Source organism: Numida meleagris, chromosome 9, assembly GCF_002078875.1.
Source record: "Numida meleagris isolate 19003 breed g44 Domestic line chromosome 9, NumMel1.0, whole genome shotgun sequence".
Lineage (NCBI taxonomy): Eukaryota > Metazoa > Chordata > Aves > Galliformes > Numididae > Numida > Numida meleagris.
In genome coordinates this window covers 9,703,911-9,727,168 of record NC_034417.1, presented here as the reverse complement: position 1 = coordinate 9,727,168, position 23,258 = coordinate 9,703,911, and the positions used below count along the sequence as shown (strand labels likewise).

The 23,258-nt window shown below is 40.2% G+C and overlaps 1 protein-coding gene across 2 annotated transcripts in view; it reads left to right on the top strand.

The window, feature by feature from the left end:
• The window catches only part of FBN1 (fibrillin 1), a 151,975-nt gene extending 129,646 nt beyond the window's left edge, over positions 1-22,329 (top strand). For both annotated transcript variants that reach the window (XM_021407256.1, XM_021407258.1), the window contains 20 exons: positions 420-536; positions 924-1,052; positions 1,304-1,423; positions 1,869-1,994; positions 4,021-4,170; positions 5,528-5,593; positions 6,290-6,406; positions 6,746-6,865; positions 8,268-8,390; positions 8,813-8,944; positions 9,557-9,682; positions 10,343-10,549; positions 11,101-11,226; positions 11,434-11,556; positions 12,268-12,384; positions 13,149-13,277; positions 14,077-14,196; positions 17,133-17,364; positions 18,473-18,647; positions 21,052-22,329. In XM_021407256.1, coding sequence (XP_021262931.1) covers positions 420-536; positions 924-1,052; positions 1,304-1,423; positions 1,869-1,994; positions 4,021-4,170; positions 5,528-5,593; positions 6,290-6,406; positions 6,746-6,865; positions 8,268-8,390; positions 8,813-8,944; positions 9,557-9,682; positions 10,343-10,549; positions 11,101-11,226; positions 11,434-11,556; positions 12,268-12,384; positions 13,149-13,277; positions 14,077-14,196; positions 17,133-17,364; positions 18,473-18,647; positions 21,052-21,441 — 2,945 coding nt within the window. In that variant the 3' untranslated portion in view covers positions 21,442-22,329. The remainder of the gene's footprint in view (positions 1-419; positions 537-923; positions 1,053-1,303; positions 1,424-1,868; positions 1,995-4,020; positions 4,171-5,527; positions 5,594-6,289; positions 6,407-6,745; positions 6,866-8,267; positions 8,391-8,812; positions 8,945-9,556; positions 9,683-10,342; positions 10,550-11,100; positions 11,227-11,433; positions 11,557-12,267; positions 12,385-13,148; positions 13,278-14,076; positions 14,197-17,132; positions 17,365-18,472; positions 18,648-21,051) is intronic.

The window sequence follows — 23,258 nt, the reverse complement described above, 5'->3', positions numbered from 1 at the left end:
GTGAAAGATAGATTTCCTGCCAGAAAAATGGCCTTTTCAGAAACAGAGACATCTTCATAAAGAAGGAAACTCTGTACTTAACCCATTCAAAGCTGTTAGTTTAGTGTCTGTTGTCTGAGTAAGACGGGGAGATTTTAGGATGTTTGTGACCAAAGATAGCTTAGAAATCTTTTGGGAAAGCTGAGGCAGGAGCTACAGAAAGATAAATGATTATTGAATGCTTGATTATTTTTATAAATGTTACTATCAAATGTATAAACCTTTGTAAAATCTTCCTTTTGGAAGGCAGGAAAATCTTTTTCACTTGTATTTGCTCTGTCCTGGCAGTAGGTTACTTCTCTTGCCTGTGGGATGGCTACAGTCCTTCCTTTCTCCACCAGAGATTAAAATTCTTGTTGCTCATTTTTTCTCCTTTGTAGATATTAATGAGTGTGAGAGAGATGCGTGCGGCAATGGAACCTGTAGAAACACCATTGGCTCTTTCAATTGCCGCTGCAATTTGGGATTCATCCTCTCCCACAACAATGACTGTATAGGTAAGCAGTGCTGAGACCAGTTAAGTGTTTCTAAGACCTTTTGCTTCTAATGAAGTTAACATTAGTACTATCTCCTCTACATTAAAGGATCACACTTGATTGTGTTAGCAGCGACAAAAAGCTATTTCTTCAGTCTGAGAAGGCCTCTGATTATTTACTTCTCACTTTTCTGAAACCACTTAAATATTTGCATGTGAAATATCCCTTTCCTTTAACTCTTGCTTTGACAACTTTTTAAATTAGACTGGTAGCAGTATTTTTCTTTCACTTCCTTTTGAAACGGGATTATTGATGAATTATCAGTTACTGTGCTGATACAGTGGAAACAGAAATCTCATCTATACAATTTTACTTGATGCAGGTGTTTTTCAATGTTTTTTTTTTTAGATGTGGATGAGTGTGCAAGTGGAAATGGGATGCTCTGCAGGAATGGTCAGTGTGTGAACACAATTGGATCCTTCCAGTGTCTTTGCAATGACGGCTACGAGGTGGCTCTGGATGGAAGGACTTGTGTCGGTGAGTACCTTCTTTTAGGGAAGGAAAAATGTGCAGTGGACCTTGAGTAGACAATGTTCAGTAAAACCATGAAAGAGATCAGAGAACTGTCAAAATTGTTGTCTTTGTATGTAGCTGAAGTCGATGAGGGCTCTTCTCCCACTCCTGGAAAGTTCCACCATTAGTTTGTTGGAATCAAAAGTATAGCAGCCTCAATAGCAAATTTATTGAGATAACTTGAGATAATTGCTGTTGTTATTCTTTTCTTTCAGATGTCAACGAGTGTGCACTGGAGCCTGGAAAATGTGCACCAGGCACATGCCAGAACTTGGATGGGTCGTTCAGATGCATTTGTCCTCCTGGATATGTCCTGCAAAATGACAGATGTGAAGGTGTGTATAGATCAATATTACTTCTGTCCGTTTCCTTAGCTACTCACAGTTGTTACCACCTTCCTCTGCATCTAAGCATGGGTAATGTTTACTTTTTGTGTGACAGTATACCGTTCTGAACTGTAGCCACTGATAAGTTACTTGCTTCTGATGAAGTCTGGTTAAGTTTTGTTTCGAATCACAACTACCTGAGAAAAGAGAAAAATCAGATCCTAGACCTTTTGCTGGTACATTGCTGGAGGTGTACCCACAGCATGAGGTCTTGAAAAACTAACCCTAGATTTTGTACCTGGATTTCTTATCCCTCTTTCTGTCTGTTCTTCTGCTGACATCTGTATTTTCAGATCTGTGAGATATCAGCGATGATGTAAAGTTATGTTTTATGTAGTACATCTGCCAGCGTAGACATTTTTATTTCTCATCTGTCTAATTACTTTTCTTACAGACATTGATGAATGTGTGGAACAGCCAGAAATTTGTGCCCTGGGCACATGCAGCAACACTCCAGGCAGTTTCAAATGCCTGTGTCCAGAAGGTTTTGTGTTGTCTTCCACAGGAAGGCGATGCCAAGGTAATCTCATTCTTATTTTTTGGCATTTCAGAATTTGTTTTCTGTTTCATAGAAGACTTGTTAGCTGCCTGTTTTTAATATACTAAGGAAGCTCTGGACTCGGACAATATTTTTCACAAGAAAAACATGATAATTCTTTAGTTGTGGCCAGGTTCCTTGCTCTAACATCTGATTGTCATTAAAGAGAACACTGCAATAAAAGGGGTGAAGATTATGTTAAAAGCGCTAAGTTAAGTGGGGAAATTATGTTGTTCCACAGCCCTTTATTGCAGTCCTGGAAGAAATGTTGGGACTACCTAGATTCTGCATAGACTGTGACACGTTTGACATGGTGATGAAGCATGAGCACTGGAGATTACTGCAGTGCAGTGCTGCAGGAAGCATTTCCAGGAATAAGGCAGTTCTTAGCACTTACCAGATTCTACATAACACTTGTTAAACACTGTTGCTTTCCACAAATGTGTGGGTGGAAAAAAGATCGATGGAAAACATTAGCAAACAGAATAGTGTGGACAATAAGCACCCATCTGCTTAGAAAAGTCTGAAGCTCTTTTTCAAGATGCAAGGCTTCAAGATTACCACTTATGCTGTTCAGAGCCTAAACTTGGGCACTAAAACAGGTTAAATGCTAAAAGCTGAACGTCTAGCAATTAAAACCCACAGGTTAGTTAATTCTGTGGATAAAGAAAAAGCACAGCAAATAAGGGAGTGTTATTTTTAAGACATTGGAAATGATTAAATGGATACATCATTAAATGTCCTATACACACTGTGCACAGTGGTAACCACTGATGAGTAAGACCTTTATAAGGACCTCTGTAGTTATGCTTGGCACAGAGTGGTGATGCTTGTTGACACCATAGTGAGTTCTTCACTTCACAGTGGGCTAAATGAAACTGTGGTTTTGGTTTAAAAAAAAAAAGAACCCAACCTGCAGTAAACGTTCATCCAAGTCTCCAAACCACCATGGAGTTTGGCGCAGCTACTTCCCTTAACTTCAAGAAAGTTGCACGGCTCTTTTAGCTGTGCTTTTGTAGCTTGTATAAATGAGGTTCCTTTACTCTGAGGGTATTGTTCTCTCCAGGTAAGAAGAAAACACTCAAATTAAAAAAGAACAAACAAGAAACAAAGTCATAATAAAGAACACAGCTTAATCTTCTTTATAAAAAACAGACCACTGTTTCATATAATATATATGTATATATATATTATATGAATATTTATTTTTTGTATGTGCACAAGAACTGTGTTTCTCCCCGTCCCCCCCAAAATAGGGCTTTTTTCTAGTATCTGAGGCCAAACAAACTTTTGTTTAAAACTTCCCGTTACTTTACTTTTGTAAAGTCTGGACATTGCCCAGCATTGATGCAGTAGCCAGAAAACTGGATGAGCAGCTGCTTCCACAACTGGCCCATTACTGTTCCCCTGCCAGCCCAGGGAGCTGCCAGCTCTCTGCCTGCTGGATGCCTGTGGTCTGTGATCTCAGCTCTATGCCAGCATCCTGGTTACCCAGCTTAAAGGAGTGCCGCAAGGCCAGTTTTCTTTGTTGTGTGTGCCTCAGGGAAGAATGAAGAAGGAAAGTGCTGTTGAAAATTGATCCTCAGTTTAACACTACGCAGCATTATCATTGCAAGTTTACTCAAATCTCTTGACTGAAGTGATTCTTACTAATAATAAAATATAAATAAATCAGTATTCAATTTTCACAAAGAGGAGTGAACATGGGAGGAGGGTACAGCCCTTACATTTCTGCTGGACAAAAGAGAAAATATTTTCCTTTTCCCTGGCTGAGATATGACACTCTATCCCGTAGCTTTCCTTTACTGGGTTAGAGAGTGCCTCTCCCTCTTCCAGTCTTCTCTAGTCAGAGGCAGTAATGTTCCTTGTTAGACTCAGATGGAAGCTGGGTGTTTTGTTGGGGGGCTATGGGGGGGGCTTCATGTAGTTTTGCAGTTTACCCCTCTAATTGAAAACAGTGTCAAAGTCTCCCTAACTGCGTGTAACAACAACCTTTTTCTCAATGCAGATCTGAGAGTGAGTTACTGCTTTACCAAATTTGAAGATGGAAAATGTTCTGTGCCGAAGTCCCGAAACCACTCCAAACAAGAGTGTTGCTGTGCCCTAAAAGGACAGGGATGGGGAGATCCCTGTGAACTCTGCCCAGAGGAAGCAGATGGTGCGTTGTTCACTTGGTGACCTCAGTGTCTTGGTAATCTCTCAGAACTGAAAGAAGACTGGGCTTCTTATAAGAAAGAATTAGGAAAAATAATTTTTCATAGATGTTTAACAATTGTCACTGCTCTTTAAAGTAGATGGTTTTGCAGTCTCAAAAAGCATCTCTCAACTGTACTCGGTGTTTGCTTATAGTTAGTCATCGTTAGTATGATCAAGTGGTGAATGTTTTGGAATGCTGTGCAAGTGTCACATAACACAATAGGAAGGTAACAGGCTCACTCATTGAGGAAATACCTGCAAGATGCAAATGGAGTTAGTCCAAGTATAGGAAGAGGTGCCATAAAATGGAATCTAAGTGTGTTGTTTTTTTTTTTTTTAAATATTTATAGAACTAGATCCACATCTCAATCACTATGTTGCATTTTGTGACTAAAATTTATTACTTTAAAAAAAATCTGATTTGCAGTCTTTCCAATGCAAATGACTTGCAGAAATAACAGAGAAAAAACAGAGGCCCTTATGAGGGAAAGCCTCCATGGGCTGTTGCTAAAGAAATACTTTCCTTTGTTAGTATCGTCTGTAAGACTGCAACTAAGCATCAAACAAGTCAACAGGCCTTTGTACCATTGTAGTGCAATTTGCTGAACGCACTTTAATTCATACTGACAGATGTGGTTAACGGCATTACTGGTTTCAGCAATATATTAATACAGCTCATTTCACTAATATGTCATGTAGATGTTTTGCAGGCAATTCGCACAAAAACAAGGGGAGAAAAGAGAAATGAGATGTGCCAGCTGCAATATTCCTTCTAGGCATATTGCCTGTGCGAGTCATTCAGTTGCCCTTGGAGCATCTGAACCAATCAGTTAGAAAAGTGTAATACACATCACTGCATGTTGTGGATTTGGAATCTGAGTGGTAACTTCAGTCTAAGCTGAACCCCAAAATAATACTTGTCCTACCTATAGTAAAATTTTTACTACTAACTAATGACTACAGATGAGATTGTATTTTCTTCAGAAAATATAAGAGTTCTTTAATTTACAGCAGAAAAGAATGCAGTCACTGGTACTGATACTTCTAAGGTGGAAATACTGCATTTGTTTGATCCTCGAAGCAAGTTATATAATGCTAATCATTCACAGGGTTTTCATGTGCACGCAGATGATATCAGATGAAAAGTAAAGTACAGTTATTACATGGCTGTAAGACCAAAGTAAATTCCATACTTTACGTACTATAGTTCTGGATCTGAGCATGAGAAGGATGAATTGCTCTCTGATTGCAAAGTTCATGGATAATGTTCATGTCCACAACAGAATTTTACTTATGCTTTGAACTTTTTTTTTTAACAGAGGCATTCAGACAAATTTGTCCATTTGGAATTGGCATCCTTGTTGGACCTGGTGATGCAAGACTGGGTAAGTGCATGAACTACACAATTGCCAATGCTATTGTTGCATCAGTAAGCCATTTTTTATCCATAGACCATTGTCCCTTTCAATTGAGAATAAATATTTCCAAAAGAGATAACTTTTGGAAACTTCTATACTTTTTTTCAATTATTTATACCAATTTTAAAAACAAATCTGAATATCTCATATGTCAGAAATTAATTTGGCATTTTTAATTTAAGCTCCAAAGACTTGCTAGGAAACTTGTGTAGGATCCAGAGCATGGATCACATAGTGTACCCGCCATTCCTTGTACAATATATGCAACCTGTTTGCAGGCTCCAAAAGCACAAACCACAGTATGCCGAATCCCTTCGGTACATTCTGTTCTCACCCAAGACAAATATCCCTTCAGCCTCACTGGCAAAAGTCTTAATTAAGGAGAACTAAATGGCTGCTATTTTCCTTATCTGCCCCCCTCCTTATGGCCTCACTCAGACAGATTTTTTTATATGACATTTAGAATCAATTTCTTTTTTTGAGTTCTGAAAGCTGGCTTGTAAGCCAAATTTTGTGCCCACATCCTAATATATCAAAATTCAAATAATAGCATTTTTGTTGATATCAGGAATGTTTCTTGCTAGAACAACACTTGCTCTTTGAGAGAAGTCTAAAACCACATGAAATAAATTACACTTAATGCTGTTTGTATTTCTTGTTCAGATGTGGATGAGTGCCTTGATCCGGATAACTGTAAATTTGGCCAGTGTATCAACACAGACGGATCTTTCCGCTGTGAATGTCCATATGGTTACATCCTACAAGAAACTCAATGTGTGGGTAGGTATAGCTGCTTTGTCTTCCATTTCAAAGAAACTCCTGAATTGCTAAGTATGGCATTAAGGACGTAATGGAGATATATTATTCTAACATAGAGTCTCCATCCATGCCGTTGATCGAAACCTGACTAGGCAAGGCTTGAGCAACCTGTTCTAGGTCAGTCTTCCTTTGGCTGGGAGCTCGTCTAAGAAAACCTCCAGTGATCTCAAGTGATTGTAATTCAGTAACTTAAGCGAGTTCTTGTGTTTTGTTTGTTGTTTTGTTGTTGTTGCTTACTAGAGTTTTGTACCTTCAGTTGAGAATAACTGTGTAGTCTTGCCTTGATTTATTTGCTTGCAGATACTGATGAATGTGCTGTTGGAAATCCATGTGGAAATGGAACTTGCAGGAATGTGGTGGGAGGTTTTGAATGTACCTGTGTTGACGGGTTTGAGCCGGGACCAATGATGACCTGTGAAGGTGAGACTCGCACGTGTTAAGGACACTCGTTGCAGTTGTGAGCTGAAACAGTTACTTCATTTCAGAAAACAATTGAGCAGAGTAAAGCAGCTTAAAAAGACTGTGGAGGATTTCTGAAATGCTAAGCAAAGGTGAAAGTAGAAAATGGACTACTTGCATTTGTTAGGAAAGAAACAGAACAAACAGACACTGTTAGCACAGTACTATAAAATTACTGTGGTACCCCTACACTGAATATTTTTCATGCTTTGGTCTCTTATTTCAGAAGTTAAAAAGTGAAAGTGCACAAAGAAGGGAGGAATAAGGAAGATCAGAGTTATAGAAAGAGCACACAGAAAATTAATTAGACTAGAATCTTTCAGTGTGGTAAATGTGGTTGAAGAGATATATGATTTAAATTTATAAAGCCACAAGTGGTAAGGGTACCAGAACTAGAGAGAACATGTTAGACAAACCAAAGCAAACATTTTTATATGCATAGTGCTTACTTAAGTAGTGGAACTCTTTGCTGCAGAACATTAGTGAGGCCACAAGTATAAATTGATCCAGAAGGAGTTTGCACAAATTTGTGTGGGAATCCATCAGTGGAAATTAAGCTTGATAGTTTGGATGTGGCTTTTGGCTGTGGAAGTCCTTAAACTGAGAGGCTGTATCAGGGGAAAGATCTCTGCATACATGGTGCATTTTTTTAAATACTTTTCCCCTTAAGTTATAGCCAGAGAGAGGAGAATGTCCTAGGACATCCTGACACTCTTATCTGACCTGACACAGCTGTTCTTCAATTATCTGCCACAATCTAGTTTGCAAACCCTTACAAAAGAATGCTTCTATTTTTGCATCAGCTCACATTAGTTTTATATACAGTTAGAGCTTCATTTACTTCCCTGTGGAATTTGGTCGAAAGCTCAAATTGCAGAGGAGGAGTTAGCAGAGAGCATAAACATCATTATATGGCAGTAATTATTCAAGAAGCCCAGAGTGGACGTAAATGTACTTTCTAGTAAGAGCAGTGTTTTAGGGGATTCAGTGCATGAAGAAGCTGAATTAGTGAATCTAGAATTTAAAAATAACCAGTAATAAAAATTGAGCCTAGATGTGAAAAAGATACAGATATAATTTACAGTATTTTGGCAACCTAGATCTGGAAATTATTTCCGTTGGCTTTTTGCCATTGGAGATACTGAGACTTCAGGTAGCTGTGCAAACATCCTGGCATGTCTGATGCCTTCTTCTGTACAGAAATCCATAACAAGTAGAAACGTGAGTCCTCAACAATTAAAATTTAGCCCATGTTAAACAGGGATCTGTGGTGTCGGCCATAACTAAAACCTGCGTGTTCAAGTCTGCTGCATTTTGCAAAAGCATGTTTCACTTCATATGGTCTTTGCCACTCTGAATCCAGATGTCAACGAGTGCATTCAGAACCCTCTGCTCTGCGCTTTCCGCTGTGTGAACACTTTTGGATCCTATGAGTGCAAGTGCCCTGCAGGGTATGTTCTGCGAGAGGACCGGAGAATGTGCAGAGGTAAAACTCCTACCAGACTCTCACAGTCATCAGATAATGATTTCAAGTTCCTGCAGGGGTAGGGCTCTGACTCACTGCAGTAACAGGACAGGGTTTTAATCCCAGGAAGTAACGGAGTCAGAAAGAATTGGGGATGAAATTCTATGGTTTGCATTACATGGTTGATTGTATTAGTCCTATCCGGCCTGTAAACCTAGACAGCTGCATAAGTGAGATCATATCAGATGAAATGGAGTTCTCTTGCCCTGATAAAAAGGAGACTTGGGAGAAATGAATATGCTCTAGACTATAATATCTTGTAGAAAGTTTAGCACAATAACAGTGCTAAATTTGATTGGATTAAAATTCCAAAGTCAGAATTTATTATTATGAATTTCCAAGAGCATTTCTCCATATAACGAAGTCTAAACCTTGTGTTTTAGATCAGAATGAGTGTGAAGAAGGCATTCATGACTGTGACTCAAAACAAATGGAGTGCAAAAACCTAATAGGCACCTATATGTGCATCTGTGGACCAGGTTACCAGCGCAGGCCAGATGGAGAAGGTTGTATAGGTAAGTGGCACTGAAGTGCTGAAGCTCTTGAAACACACGGTCTCTCAGCAGTGCTGAAAATGTTGGATTTAACAAAGCATTAAAGAACTCAGGGGAAGAATTATGCACCTACCTCCATACTAGATCCACCAGTGCTACACACATATCATTTTGCTGTACAGCTGTTCACGCATCTGGGCAGTAAGTAGAAAATCTGGATGTGGCTGTCTTTACAATCGGCTTGCATTGCTGTTGATGAATTGCTCATGGTGAGCAGAGAATCGGGCTCACTGTTGTGAGCTTGTTGATCTCTGTTAACAAGAATGAGGGTAGATCTGAGTTATTGTAAAAACTTTGGATGACATTAAGAAGTGCAGCTATAACTATGAACAGTTTTGAAAACCAGTGAGGAGTATGTTGCAGAGAAAACTTAGAAACAACATATATAAAGTGAGCTGGACATCCGTCTTTGCTCTGAAAACTGAATAGAATTTTTATAACAAAAATAAATAATATTTATGCGAGTCTAAGAAGATAGAATGTTCAGCTTAAAAACTTCTTACAAACTTCTCTAGCCTGCTTTAATACAGTAATGGACTTGATTTTTCCCATATCATTTTAATAAAAAAACAGATGAGAATGAATGTCAGACCAAGCCTGGGCTCTGTGAGAATGGTCGGTGCGTAAACACAGTGGGAAGTTACAGATGTGAATGCAATGAGGGATTCACAGTCAGTGACACTCAGAACGAATGCCTTGGTAAGTCCAACAGTAACACCCTAATGAATAATCACTTTGGTAACAGGAATTCTGTTTTCTGGGAGTCACGCTAGCTGGGTTTTTTTGGCAGTCAGATGTGACCCTTGTTTGACGCTGCTTTACAACTTAGTGAATTATCTCATTTTGCAGATGTACCTAGAAGCTTAAACTTAGAAATATAACAGTGAATAAACATGGTCTTGAATTTACATTCCTTCAAGAAGGGGCCTTTTTAAGTAGGTGTCCTCCTGCAATTTCACTCTTCCTGTGCTAACTGTGTGCCTGCTTTGATCAGTCACGTTGGGTTGGCTAGCTGTGCAAGCTGGCAGTGGGGTGGTATCAGTCAGCCTGGAACGGCACTGCCTTTTCTCTGGGTCTGATTTTCAGCCAGTCTTTCTTGTCTGGAATCAAACAGAAACATATCTTTTTGTAAGCATAATGTAACTTGTCTTCCACCTTTTGCTAAATTTCCTGTCTTCTTTGTTTCCCTTAGACGTCGTGCTCTCTTTCTTACTGCTGGTAGTCTTTCACTCTCAGTTGCACAGTCCCAGGGTGAAGTATGCCCTTTCTTTTATATTTCTGACTAAATTCCTAATATCTCATGACCCTCTGGAGGTCATCGCCATTAGGATTCTCTGTAATGCATAATTTGTCTTCCAGACAACAGGGAAGGCTACTGCTTCACTGAAGTCTTACAAAGTATGTGTCAAATTGGATCAAGCAACAGGAACTCTGTCACCAAGTCTGAATGCTGCTGTGATGGTGGCCGAGGCTGGGGGCCAAACTGCGAGGTCTGCCCCTTCCCAGGCACTGTGGCCTTTAAGAAGCTTTGTCCTCATGGTCGGGGATACATGTCCAATGGAGCAGGTACTGACTTACCTAGTAAACACCATCTTAGATCATTTAAATATTTTGGATATCAGTCCAAATTTTCTGAGAGTTTTCAAGTGGAGAGAACAGTCACTTGGGAGGAAGGTACATAGCCAAAGGCCTTTGATGAGAAGGCATCCATCCGTGCTTGGCAGATATTTACTTGGCATGCTGGCTGATTGACACGCTCTCAGACAGGAATTTGCATTCTCACATTTGGTTACGTTATGGGTACAGCTCAAGAGCCATTTGTGTACCTGAAAGTAAAGTGATGTTTGATTTATGGAGGCTAGTATATGATCAATTCCAGTTGTTTGCTTACACTTAAGACTCCTTTATTGCATATGAAAGTTAGATTCATGCTCCATTACATGTTTTTCCACTTAATATTTCTCCTTAATCTGTGCAGTATTTTGTTATGTAGTTTTTTACTTTATGTAGGGCTTTTTTAATGTCAGCTTACAAGAATCTACTGAAACTTTATAAAATTAGCTTTTAACATCATCTTTATGATGTTCTCTTGTGAACTAACTTTCATTTAAATGCAGATATTGATGAGTGCAAGGTTATCCATGATGTCTGCCGTAATGGGGAATGCATCAATGAAAGGGGATCTTACCGTTGTCTCTGCAAGCTTGGCTATACTACAGATATAACTGGCACTCTTTGCATAGGTAGGTTTCTTGTTATGCTATATGAATATAAAGTTTATTATGCTGTACATATATAAAGATTATTACTAAGAGAAGGCTTGTGGAAAGAAATCCAAAAACATTGAAAACTGAAAAAAAAATGTCCTTCATTAAGAGGTTTTGAGCATTGTAAAAAACATCACAAATCTTGGTTGTTACCGTGGAGCTATCTGGTTTTGCTTATTTTAGATCTGAATGAATGTAACGAGTCCCCCAAACCGTGCAATTTCATCTGCAAAAACACAGAGGGGAGCTTCCAGTGTTCATGTCCGAAAGGGTACATCCTTCAAGAAGATGGGAGAAGCTGCAAAGGTAACAAACAAACAAGCAATTTACTGCAGAAACTTGATGTTTCACAGGCAAATACTAATTCAAGAACATTTAAATACAGTAAATCTTTATGAAAGCTGATTATAATAACTCTAATGGTCTCTAGCTCAAAGATGAACATTGTTTTCAGTACATTGTCCAGCGCCAACAGAGTTTTAACTTACCTCCTCTGCATTATGCTGAATAAGGGACAACATTACAGCAGAGATTTTGAAATGTTCATTATATTTTCACTTCTATATCTTGTTACCAAAGCTTTGACTGAATGCACACAAGCTTGAGCAGCAATTCTAAATTTGGCATGGGAAATGACAGTATTTAAATATTGCTTTTGGAGTTTCAGCATTCTTCAATACAATACCATTTTGCAATCTGCCACTGCTTCTCACGGAAACAGTGACTTGCCATTAATTGACTACAGCCAGAGCAGGCATGATAGTGTAATAGCATCTTACAGACAGATGAGAGTGGTGTCTGTAATCCTGCATTAGCACAGACATTAGTATAGCTCTGAAGTCCCATCCATAATGTGAGGGGCTCTGTGTTCAAGGAAATGGATGCCACTGTGGAAAGTAAGGTTTAGATTCAAATACCTTTATTTGATACATTATTTATTTGCAGTCACTTCTAAGTCCAACTGAACTGTCAGATCCTCTCCAGCAAACAAGTAAAAAATGTGTGCTTGTTTTTTAGATCTTGATGAATGTGCAACAAAGCAGCACAACTGCCAGTTCCTTTGCGTCAACACTATTGGGGGTTTTACTTGTAAATGTCCTCCTGGATTCACTCAGCACCATACAGCCTGCATTGGTAAGTGATGTGAGAATGTAGACGCAGATTTGGGATTTCTTACTGTTTCTTATTCCAGAAGCAAACTAGCAAGGAGGTGAAATAGGCTTCCTAGGAAACCAAATGGAAACACAGGCCAGATTCTGATCCCAGTCCCACAGAGGTCCTCCATCCTACCATCCCTTGTTTTCCTACTCCATGTTTTTGAATTTTGCACTTGAAAGAACCAGACAGGACCAGTTTATAACTCTTGCTTTACCTTTTCTTACTCACTGAGCCAAAAACAATTTAGTTCCATTCCTGTAGTTCATTTGCAGGACCCACATTAGAGGTCATGTCAAAAGTCCTTAAAAAGACAAATATGGAACCTGTATTTTTCTGCAGTTGTCCTCTAAACAGAAGCACCTTTCCACAGATCTGTGGAAATGTCAAATGAAACTACTTCCAGCAAAACATGTTTTCTACTCTCCAAGTTGGATCTTTCTTCTGATGATCCTTTGTTATTGGTGTGAAGATGTGGTTGGCTGAAGACTGGGATATCAAACTACACATTCTTGGTGAAAAAAGGGAGCATCTCCCTTCCCATAGCTGTTCTTAGTTTTTTCAAATTAAAAATGTCAGCTCTTCTTCTGTAGTAAAAAGTGAAAAATGGAGTGGGCAGTAAGACAGCTATGATGCTAATGTTTCTTTACTGCTTGTCACAAACCTTTCATTGTCAGCATTGCTAAATCATCATCTTTACAATGAAGAATAAAAAGTAACACTTAGTCTTTGGTTTCCTTCAGACAATAATGAATGTGCTACTGAAATCAACTTATGTGGGGCAAAAGGTATTTGCCAGAATACTCCGGGGAGTTTTGTGTGTGAATGTCAGCGAGGCTTCTCACTTGACCAGACCGGGCTTAGCTGTGAAGGTAGGTGCAACGCAGGGCATTTAATCTTGTCTCATCTTGCTTTCATACATCCTTTCTCATCCTGCTGTTATCCAAGGAGGGACGTACAGAGTAAGAACCAAATCCTGTGGAGTAAGTATGTTCAGATTGAAGGGAGGGCGGGGTTTGGAAGTCTATCAGCAAGGAGGTATTTCTCTTCATGGGTCTGAAGAAATTGCAGGATTCTAGAGAGCTGATATCTTCTGAGGATACTTCAATTTAGTCTGGAGTATTTAAGAATCGCAAGTTCAGTGAACTTCTGTCAAATCCTGCCTGGATTTCTGAGGGACTCGCTAAGGACAGGAAGTCTTGCATCTGCAAGGTGACCTGCTAGAGTTCGTGGGCTGTTGACTTTATTTCTCTGAGTCCCTAGAGCCCTTTCCAGGAACGGGGGTTGGTTTGCTTTGAAAAAGGATATCTTGGGATTGCTGGGGTTGATGCTTAGGTAAAAGTAAGGAATTCTTTGCTTTGGAGATTGGACGCTTTGGAAAGTCTTTTTTGGCTTCACATGCAAATGGATTTCTGCTCTCTGCTCCAAAGCAGAATGCAGTAGCTATGGAATCTGTGCGTGCATTTGAGGTGGTTTTCTGCCCTAAGTTACTTGCTCTAGAGCCAAAACTCCAAACCTGAAAGGCCTGAAGTGGTCTCCCACTACTGGTCAGGGTTTTGGAAGATCCTGGGATATCCCTGTACATATGGGTGATTATTTGTAACACAGTTTTCAAATATAGCATAACTTGAGCCTGTCTCCCAGAATTCAGAGTGTATCTCACCTTTTCAGATGTTGATGAGTGTGATGGAAACCATCGGTGTCAGCATGGCTGCCAAAACATAATCGGAGGGTACAGGTGTAGCTGCCCACAAGGATATCTCCAGCATTACCAGTGGAACCAATGTGTTGGCAAGTCACTTTTTATCATTTATGTATGGAAATGCATGCTACCTTTGTTAGCAGCAACAAGTGAAGGGCAGTGGGTCAGTTTCCTATATGTTTTTTTTTTTATCATAATTTACTAAGTTCAGTGGAGTTTCACTGCAAGTGAGTTGTCCTGTGAAAGACAGTTGATTTGAAACAGCCAGCAGCTCATGTCCTGGTTTGATAAGGTAAGCACAAACAAGGTGAGCTTTGAGGGTGCTAGAAGTTGTATTGATTTTGAGGGAAAGTGCATTACTCACGTGTATCTTGTGATGTGAACAAAGGAAGTCTTCTCAGCCATGCAGCAGTCTCTGCTTAGAGTTTATTGTTGGTTAAACCTGACAGACTCAAAACCAAAAGTTTGGGTTGTTACGTTGTGAAATTAAACTTCTGGGGTAAAGCATTTTAAATTCTATTAAAATCCTACTCGCTCTGTTCTTTTATCGTTTTTCACAACACCTACAGGAAGCTTGCTGTGTGTAAGCCTCTTTACAGAATCAACCATTTCTCATCACTGACTGAAGCTGCTGCAGTCTGTCTAAAGACGCTTCCTTGCAGCTTTGGGATAGGCTTTAGTAACAAATGCTTACAGCTCGTGTTTGGTTATAAGCATCAAAAGCTAGTGCTCTTTATTTATGTTAAGAAGTAAATACACTGGAAAATTAAAATGCATATTTCTTCTTTGTGTAAAATTTGGTTCTCTGAGCTCTCTTAGATGAGGGTGCATTGCTGCTGGGTATGACTTGAGCAGATAGAACTGGGTCCTCTGCAGGAGTCATGAGAAATGTGTCTGTATCTTCCTGTAGTGTAATGTGTAGTGCGTTCAAACATGAGAAACAAATAAGTTTTCCTCCAGTGACAGCTTTGTGCAGTTTCAGTTACATCTAATGGGCTTCACACCAGCTAGTCTTGTGTAGATATGTGGAGATGCGTTTGATTACTTCTTTCAGAACAAAGAGCTTCATATCTCTTTGTTTAGCTTTCTTTGCTTTCAGAAACATAAAAATGCCTTAGCTTGTTAGCACTGTGGTGCTCTGGGGAGATCTCTGCTTTTCATTGTGCTTACCAAATTTCCTGACATTTTATGCAGTGCTTGCTGTGACATTTGCTTGCTTGTGCTTCTAAGCTTAATTTTGATTGCATGCAAGAGAACAAGGAGGGAGCTCAAACACAGGATGACCTTGAATGCTAATTAAACTAGCAGAGGGTTAAATTAGAATCTAATAACTGGCACAAGAGAAAACTCAAACAAGCCTATAAGAACTACCAGTTCTGTCTGCTGGAGGACACTATGTGAAAGAGTACAGCTCTTTTGCAGTTTTGCAATATCCTTGCTGTTTCCAAGTCTTCCTGGGTGACGTCTTTAAACTCAGTGCATTTCTAGCCTGGTTTCCAAACCAGGTGAACACTTTTATTTTATCTTTTGTGACCATTGGCTACTGTTCAGGTTTCAAGCAGGACTATCAGTTTCAGAATTCTCAGGCCCCACTGAAAGAAAGGCTTCAACCTTTCAGCAACAAATACTAATCACCAGAGACTTCACTGGGGAAAACTGGACTTGAGTCCCACAACTGGGAAAAACTTGACTAGTGCTTTCACCTTCTTACACATGGGGCAGTCCAGGCAGAAAGCCAAAACTGCAGGGCATGAGACCTGGTTCCATCCTGTGCTCATGGCACCTCTCCTTCCTGCTGAGGCAGAGCATGGCAGAGCCGTGTGTTGGAGTGCAGAGCACCAGAGAGCAAAGCTGGTATCTGATGGCACAGCTTGCATAGAGTCCAAGGCTCCTGTACCATTTTTAACTTTTTTCCACCAATCACCCAAAATATGAGCACTAATCTTGGTGGTGTCCACACTGTATCTGCTGTGGAGCAAGGCAAAGTGAGCATGCCTCCTCGTGGTGCAGCAAGTTTCTGCGGTTCAAATGTTCACTTACGGTATTGACCTAATTGCCACGAATTCAGCTTTGTTAGGTATGTTGAAGATTAAGATATCATCTAAGTTAATGGCAAAGCTTGTATGGGCTTAGACAGAATTCAGCCCTGAGTTTAACACTTTAGGGTCCTCACATGCTCAATTTTAATGTCTGTAAATATCATGCTTAAGATACTTTTCTAGATCTCCTGGGCAAACCACGGGGGAAGAATCCATGTAGTAGGTTTTTCTGTAACGACTCCTTCATATTACTTGGCAATTCCAGCTCTGCAAACAGTTTGTGCCTTTTTTAGCTTATTTGATGAAGTGTTGAGGGACTTTTGATGTTGCTGCAACACATATTTAGATAATCACTGAAGAATGCTTTGATTCCTCCCATGCGTTGTGTTGTGTGTGACTGCATCCCCTGCCCAGACAATTCTGTGGAGCGCTATGCCATAAATCATGCTGCAAAAAGTAGAAGCATTGCTTTTAAACAAAGAACAGTCACATTGTTTGAGAAAAGACAATAATGCTCTGAAGTAGTGCTTATTCTCCTCTAACTGGGATGCATAGGTTGGAGATGCTGCTCCGGGCCTTATATGTTTATCCATGCAGGGATTTTCAGTGTCTGGAAAAGGTGTCAGAGCCTAATTCCCTCTCTTTTTTCCTTTAATCTTGAATAGAATTATGAACATGGGATTACTAGGCCAGATTCTCAGCTGTATAAGGTTTTATCCTCAGGTTTTTTTTCTGGAACAAGAAATGTTCCCTCCTCTGCTTCTCAGCTCCTCAGAGCACAAGATGACATGGCATGAAACATCTTCAGTAGAGAAACCCAGATGTTGCTCTGTTGTGTGGCATAGTCACCTCCTAGCAGCCAAGGGTGAGGCCAAGCCCTGCTGTCTGTCTCTGTGCATCTGGCACGGCAGCACATCTTCCTGAAGGGGTAGGTTGGACTGACCTGAGAGTGGAAATTAACATGGTGTGTTCTTCTTCCTTTCCAGATGAAAACGAATGTCTAAGTGCACACATTTGTGGAGGAGCATCTTGCCACAATACTTTGGGAAGCTATAAATGTATGTGCCCTACCGGATTTCAGTATGAACAGTTTAGTGGAGGTTGCCAAGATATCAATGAATGCGGTTCTGCACAAGCCCCATGCAGTTATGGTTGTTCAAATACTGAAGGTGGCTATGTCTGTGGATGTCCACCTGGTTACTTCAGAATAGGACAAGGGTAAGGGATTCTCATTTTAAACTAACAGACATAAAGGCAACATAACTCGCTCCCTTCTCTGTATTGTGGAGCAGCAGAACCAGGGTGTTATCACTAATGAGAGACGGACAGGATTGTGGAGGTGCTCAGGAGTTGGATTCACGTGGTCCTTTTGGAGATGAGGGAGGGGAGAGCTAACAGAGAGAAGGGAGCTACACGATTTTAGTGCATAAGGAAATTTAGTCACAACTACCAGATTCAATAATCCCTTTTAAGTTACTGCTTTCACCTCTCTCCTGCACTACCCAGCAGCCAGCCAAGCTATCTGAGCTCACCTCTTGGGAGCTCACACCGCTCACTGTGATTTGTGGTTGTATCACTTGTCCCTTTTAAAAGCAAAGCAAAATAAGCCTTGCTGGCTCCAAAGACAAATGATATTATACAAGTGATGATTGGAATTACAACTTCATATGCTCTTACGTTCTTGTATATGTCATATTCTTATGTGTTCCAAATGAATTACTTTTTGAATAAATGTCTGCTTTATCAAGGAAACCAATTTTCACTTGCCCCACTGGGAGTGTTAGGGCAGTGCATCATGTTGGACCAAGCACTCAACTGGAAAGCAGAAAGATTGTGCTTTAAATTTTAGAAGTGACTAAAAGCTTTGGGATGCTCACTTGGCCTGCATTATGAAAGACCCCAATTCTCAGATTTTTCAGCACTTCCTGAAAATTGGTCTCTCTTAATGTGTTTCAGGTTGAATGACAGAAATAACTAACAACTTCTCAGAGCCTAAACTGGTGTTTTTATAACTGTGTCATGGTTTTGTGATTTTCGGTTATTGGTATTCCACATCATAACATCATGTAGTGGATGTACCTGTTGACAAACTGTTATGTATTGGCAGGTCTCTTTTAGACAAAGCCCAAGGAAACAGATTCTTGAAATCAAAGAGGTAGCTGCCTTGTGATTCAGTGAGAATTTTGCCTGTTAAATTGAACAGAAAATTTCCTGGGAAATGAGTGCAACACAGTTGCTTTATTATTTGTATTCACTGTCCCCAAATTTAGCTTTTGATAAGATATCTGTCTCACTGGAATTAATTTTGGATTTCTTCCTTCCTTAGACACTGTGTTTCTGGAGTTGGGCTAGGCAAAGGTCAAGGACAAGAGCTTTCACTCAGCGGAGAAGTAGATGACAACTCCCTCTCTCCAGAAGCTTGCTATGAATGTAAAATCAATGGCTATCCCAAGAGAGGAAGGAAGCGCAGAAGTACTAATGAAACTGCAAATGAAGCAGAGGTAATTGATGATTTTTTGGGGGAAGGGTTTGCTGTTATCTTGTGAAAGCCAGTCTTAGATTGATGAATGCCAAGAAGCAATCCCACAGGAAAAAATTATACCACAAAGTAGACCAAAGGGCTGGTTTGGGGCATCAGGTGTCTGGGACAGGGCTTTCTGAAATTGTTCTGTCACTGTCAGGCAAAGGTCTGTCCCCTGCAGCCCTTAGATACCTATTACCTATGTTGCATCAAACACTGAAATAAACACTCAGCCAGCTATCTGGAGGGCAGTGCTCTCACCTGCAAAACAGGCACTTGATGTCAGAGGACGACAGGTATGTAAAATATTTGTGTGACCTTGTGGCCAGAAAGGCAGTATGCATTGGTCAGGGTGGATGGGGACACCTCCAAGCAGGACCGTGTTGTGTCTGGGGCTGGAGCCCTCACCAAAGCAAACAAAGAGCTCTGGAGAGGAACACTGGATTTGGAGGGAGTCCAGAGCATCCCAGTGCTGCAGCTCTTGTGGGGCTCATCCACACCCTCACAGTCACTCAGGCTGCCAGCCTGGGGGCGAAGCTGTCGGTGAGGTCACGCATTGTGCTCACTGCTGGCCCAGGCAGAATTAGGGAGGCTGAGATTCATCTGTCATCACCTGGAAGTTGCTAGGGACAGATGCAGGTTTCCATTTGCCTCTTGGTGGGATAACTGTGTGCCAGTGAATGCGTAAAACCTATTGCAGTGCTCACCCAACTCTACTCCTTCCTAGCTGTTGTCACTGGTTTCATTTGTATTAACCAAATGTTAACGAGTGGTTTCAGCAGCCATTTTTATATGAAAACTTATCTGCTGTGTGACAAGTTTTGTCTTTACGTGAAGAAGAAGGCATGCTTTTTCTTTCATCCTGGAGGGAGATATTTTCCTATAGTTCTTGGCAAATGTTTTGAGAAATGGCATTAATAAAAAGTAAATCCTTTACCAAACCCCACTTGCTGGGGTTTGTTCGGAACTGGTCACAACACTGGGACCACGTGATCGAGGTGGTTGTAATTATGTTTGTTCTTCCACTGAACTTGCCACACATTGTCCAAAAGTGTGCCTGCTCCCAGCATGAGTGCAGAAGTTGTGGCAGAAGTGCAGTCATGTAATAGTCCCTCTTGAGCAAAATCCCTTGCGTTACCTGAAGCTTATTTTATTTTGGAATACAAGGTCAGAATGCCCAGTTGAGTCATTCAGTCCAATGTCCTGCACAAGTCACTACACTTAAATCTATTTCCCACCAATTAAGTGTAGACTTCACAAACAATAAACAGCTTGCAGGAGAAACGTCCCCAAGTCCACAGCCATTTGACTTCTTCATCCATTCTGTGGTGACAGTGTTGCTACGGGTGAAGGGATCTGACCTGATCTGGCCAGAGAAGCAGCAGGTCATGGCAGGTCTCAACTGCAGTATTTGCCATTCAGCTAAAAGTATGTGTCCACGTATGTAAATGTGTGTGTTTCATTCAGAATTTAATTGAGAGACACTGAATACTTTTATACAAAAGTGTTGTTACGCTGTCACTACCCTGAGCTGCTGTATGTTCTCTGCTCGTGTATATGTGAAAGAGCTTGCTTTTCCGTGCATGAATACAGGAGATTCAGGGGCTAGTTAGCTGTTTCCATTCTGTGCTCAATGTATAGCTCTCTGCTAACACGGGAAAGCAAGAGAGTGCTTTTGACCAGAAGAGTGGGCACTGATTTTGGGCAGAGTGGGGTTGGAAACTGCTTCTTCAACATGTTTCAAAGTTCTCTGTCATTGGTGCTGGGTAAGGGCATTTGTCTCAGAGGTGATATATACCTTCCTTTCAAAATTACAACATTTAGCTGATGTGCTATCTGAAATGTTTTCAGTCCGCCCCTGCAGCGTGACTCACACATACAAAACTTGGGAAGTATAACTGTCACTTGGAGGCGAGGAGTAGTACTGCTTCTCCAGCAGCCTTCCCCCAGTTCCATGTCTAAACAGAGTGAATATCACAAAGTAGAAAACTCCTACCTAAACAACGTGCCTCTTCCACAGACCATGCTGTCTTCTCTGTATTGTCCACGTTAGCTTGTGATTCCCCCTGGCAGAGAGGCAGAACAGTTCTTTGTGGGGTAGGACACTGGTTGCAGATGCTGAGCGCAGACAGGAGATGCCGGGCAGCAGGACCCACATGGAGAAACTGTGCACTTCACGCTACCCATGCAGGGATGGTGGTAAAGACTGTACTTTATTCTGACAACCACTAAGCCTCCAAGAGTGGTTTAGACAGATGACTTTACAAAATCTCCTTTTAAAAACTATTTCATTAATAACGGATGAGCTGAATAAGAAATACACGTATAGATGCCTATGAAACATTCTTTGACAAAAACAGCTAACATGGTTTGTTCTTGTGCAGGATGAGCAAGAGCTGGAGCCTCCAATCAGTCTTGCCAGCTGGGATATTGAGAAAGCAGCAGTCTTTTCTATCAACATCTCCGATCTCAGTAATAAAGATCGCATCCTGAAACTGCTTCCTGCCCTCACAACACTGACAAACCATAACCGATATTTAATTGACTCCGGAAATGAAGATGGTTTCTTTAGAATCAATAAGAAGGACGGAATAAGTTACCTTCATTTCACAAAGAAGAAGCCAGTGCCTGGAAACTATTCATTACAAATCAGTAGTATTCCACTCTATAAAAAGAAGGAACTTAACCAGCTTGAAGAGAAACATGACAAAGACTACCTCAGTGGTGAGCTGGGAGATAACCTGAAAATGAAAATTCAGATATTGCTTCATTAATTCATCAACCAAAGACCAAATAATTAAACCAAAGATAGATAGGTAGGACTGAATATTCCTCCCAATCAGATTCTCCATATCATAGGTACAATCTTACATGAGTACATTTGTATGAATGAGCACTATTGTATTAATACATAAACAAGGTACAGGATGAATACCCTAGCTCAAAACAACCACTTTCTCAGGCTTTTAACTGTAGCTGAGCTACCTTGATATGTTGAATCTTGAAAACTGGGACTTTTTCCTTTGGAAGTTGGCCACTGATGCTGAGACATGTCATCATTTCAGCAGAGGTACAAGAATGTGCTTTCAACTGATGGACAGCTCTATTTTTGTAATTCTTAAACTTCGCTTCTCCAACTACAACTTACTAGGTCAGCCATTTATGATATCCATTTGGTGCTAGTAAATTTTCAACCTAGATTTATAAATGCACTGTAATATTTACACAACTTAGAAGCCAAAATTGCCATTATTCAGTCTAAATACTTCAATCAACCAAAGTTAGCTCAGTAGTTTATCTCAGTTATGCCTATAATACATTACATGTAAATTAAGTGTGTGTATACTGTAATCATGCTATTTTTATCAATGAAGCATTTGTAAACTAGATTAATAATACCCTTAATGTGAGGGTTTGTAATGGTGCTTATAAGACCAACTACTTGTTAACTGTATACACAAACCTGATGATAAAGTTTCTGTGACTTGCCAAAATGCACTGAGGTCAGTAGGGACCATTAAACATTCTCAAAAGTCAGATGACAATCAGTGCCATCCTACGCCATGACATTATGTAACGTGTCAAGAGTACCCATAGTCATTCATATCAGCAAGGGTTCAATGTCATAAATGTCACAATAAAACAGTTTTTTTTTTAGTTTATTCTGTGGCTTTGTGTTCTTGCTAAAAGTCTGATAAACTGAATTCTTACGTTTCAGGCATTTTTGGTAGGGTTTCTTGTCTGTATGTGTGTGCACAGGTGATTTCTTCTTGAAGGCATGCTGCTACCATTTGTTTACTCTTCGTGCAAAGGAAGAACAGAGGAAATACAGAAAGCTTCGCAAATCTAAGCAGCAGTGGAACTCTAAAATAATTGTGTGGCTCCAGAAAATGCATTAGAACATTTCTGATGACTTTACCTGAATAATCAAGTCAGTCAGTAACTTTGACGCCAAAACATGCAGAAATGGATGTTAAGTCACTGTACAGAAAAAAAAAAGAAAGAAAAAAAAAACACATTTAATCATTTGAAAAGTCATTTGCTAGAACTGCCGTGTTTAAAATACTCAATTCTTTTACCCCTACTTCAACAGCTGTTCTCAAGTAATCTAAGACTGATCACAAAGGCATGACCCAATACCAAAAGCGACCATCGGTTGTAGATGCATTTTAATGTCAAAGGAGTTATTCAATGATGCCAGTGTTCTCTTACACTCAAGTGCTGTGGTACATCTTTTAGCAGCAGCAGAACATTCTACTGAGATGTGATGCTTCAAAATCTGGGGGCAGAAATGGAGCAAGCGGTGTCACTGAAAAAACTGTTTGGATTGCGTTGTAATTGATAGGGGGAACATACACTGAGCTACACTCATTTTGAAAAGGAAATGCACTGTAACGATTTACCACAAATTGTATTGTTTTCTGTAATTAGATTTCAGCTCTCTTGGATTTCTTTCTGCTTAACAAATACAACTATACAGAATGGAGCTGGTGCCTGTGCACAGGGTTACCTTGATGTTTGTAATAGACTGTGTCTGGATTTTACATGTTGGTGTGCCAAAACCTTGAACGGTGTATTTTTTCCACATGCT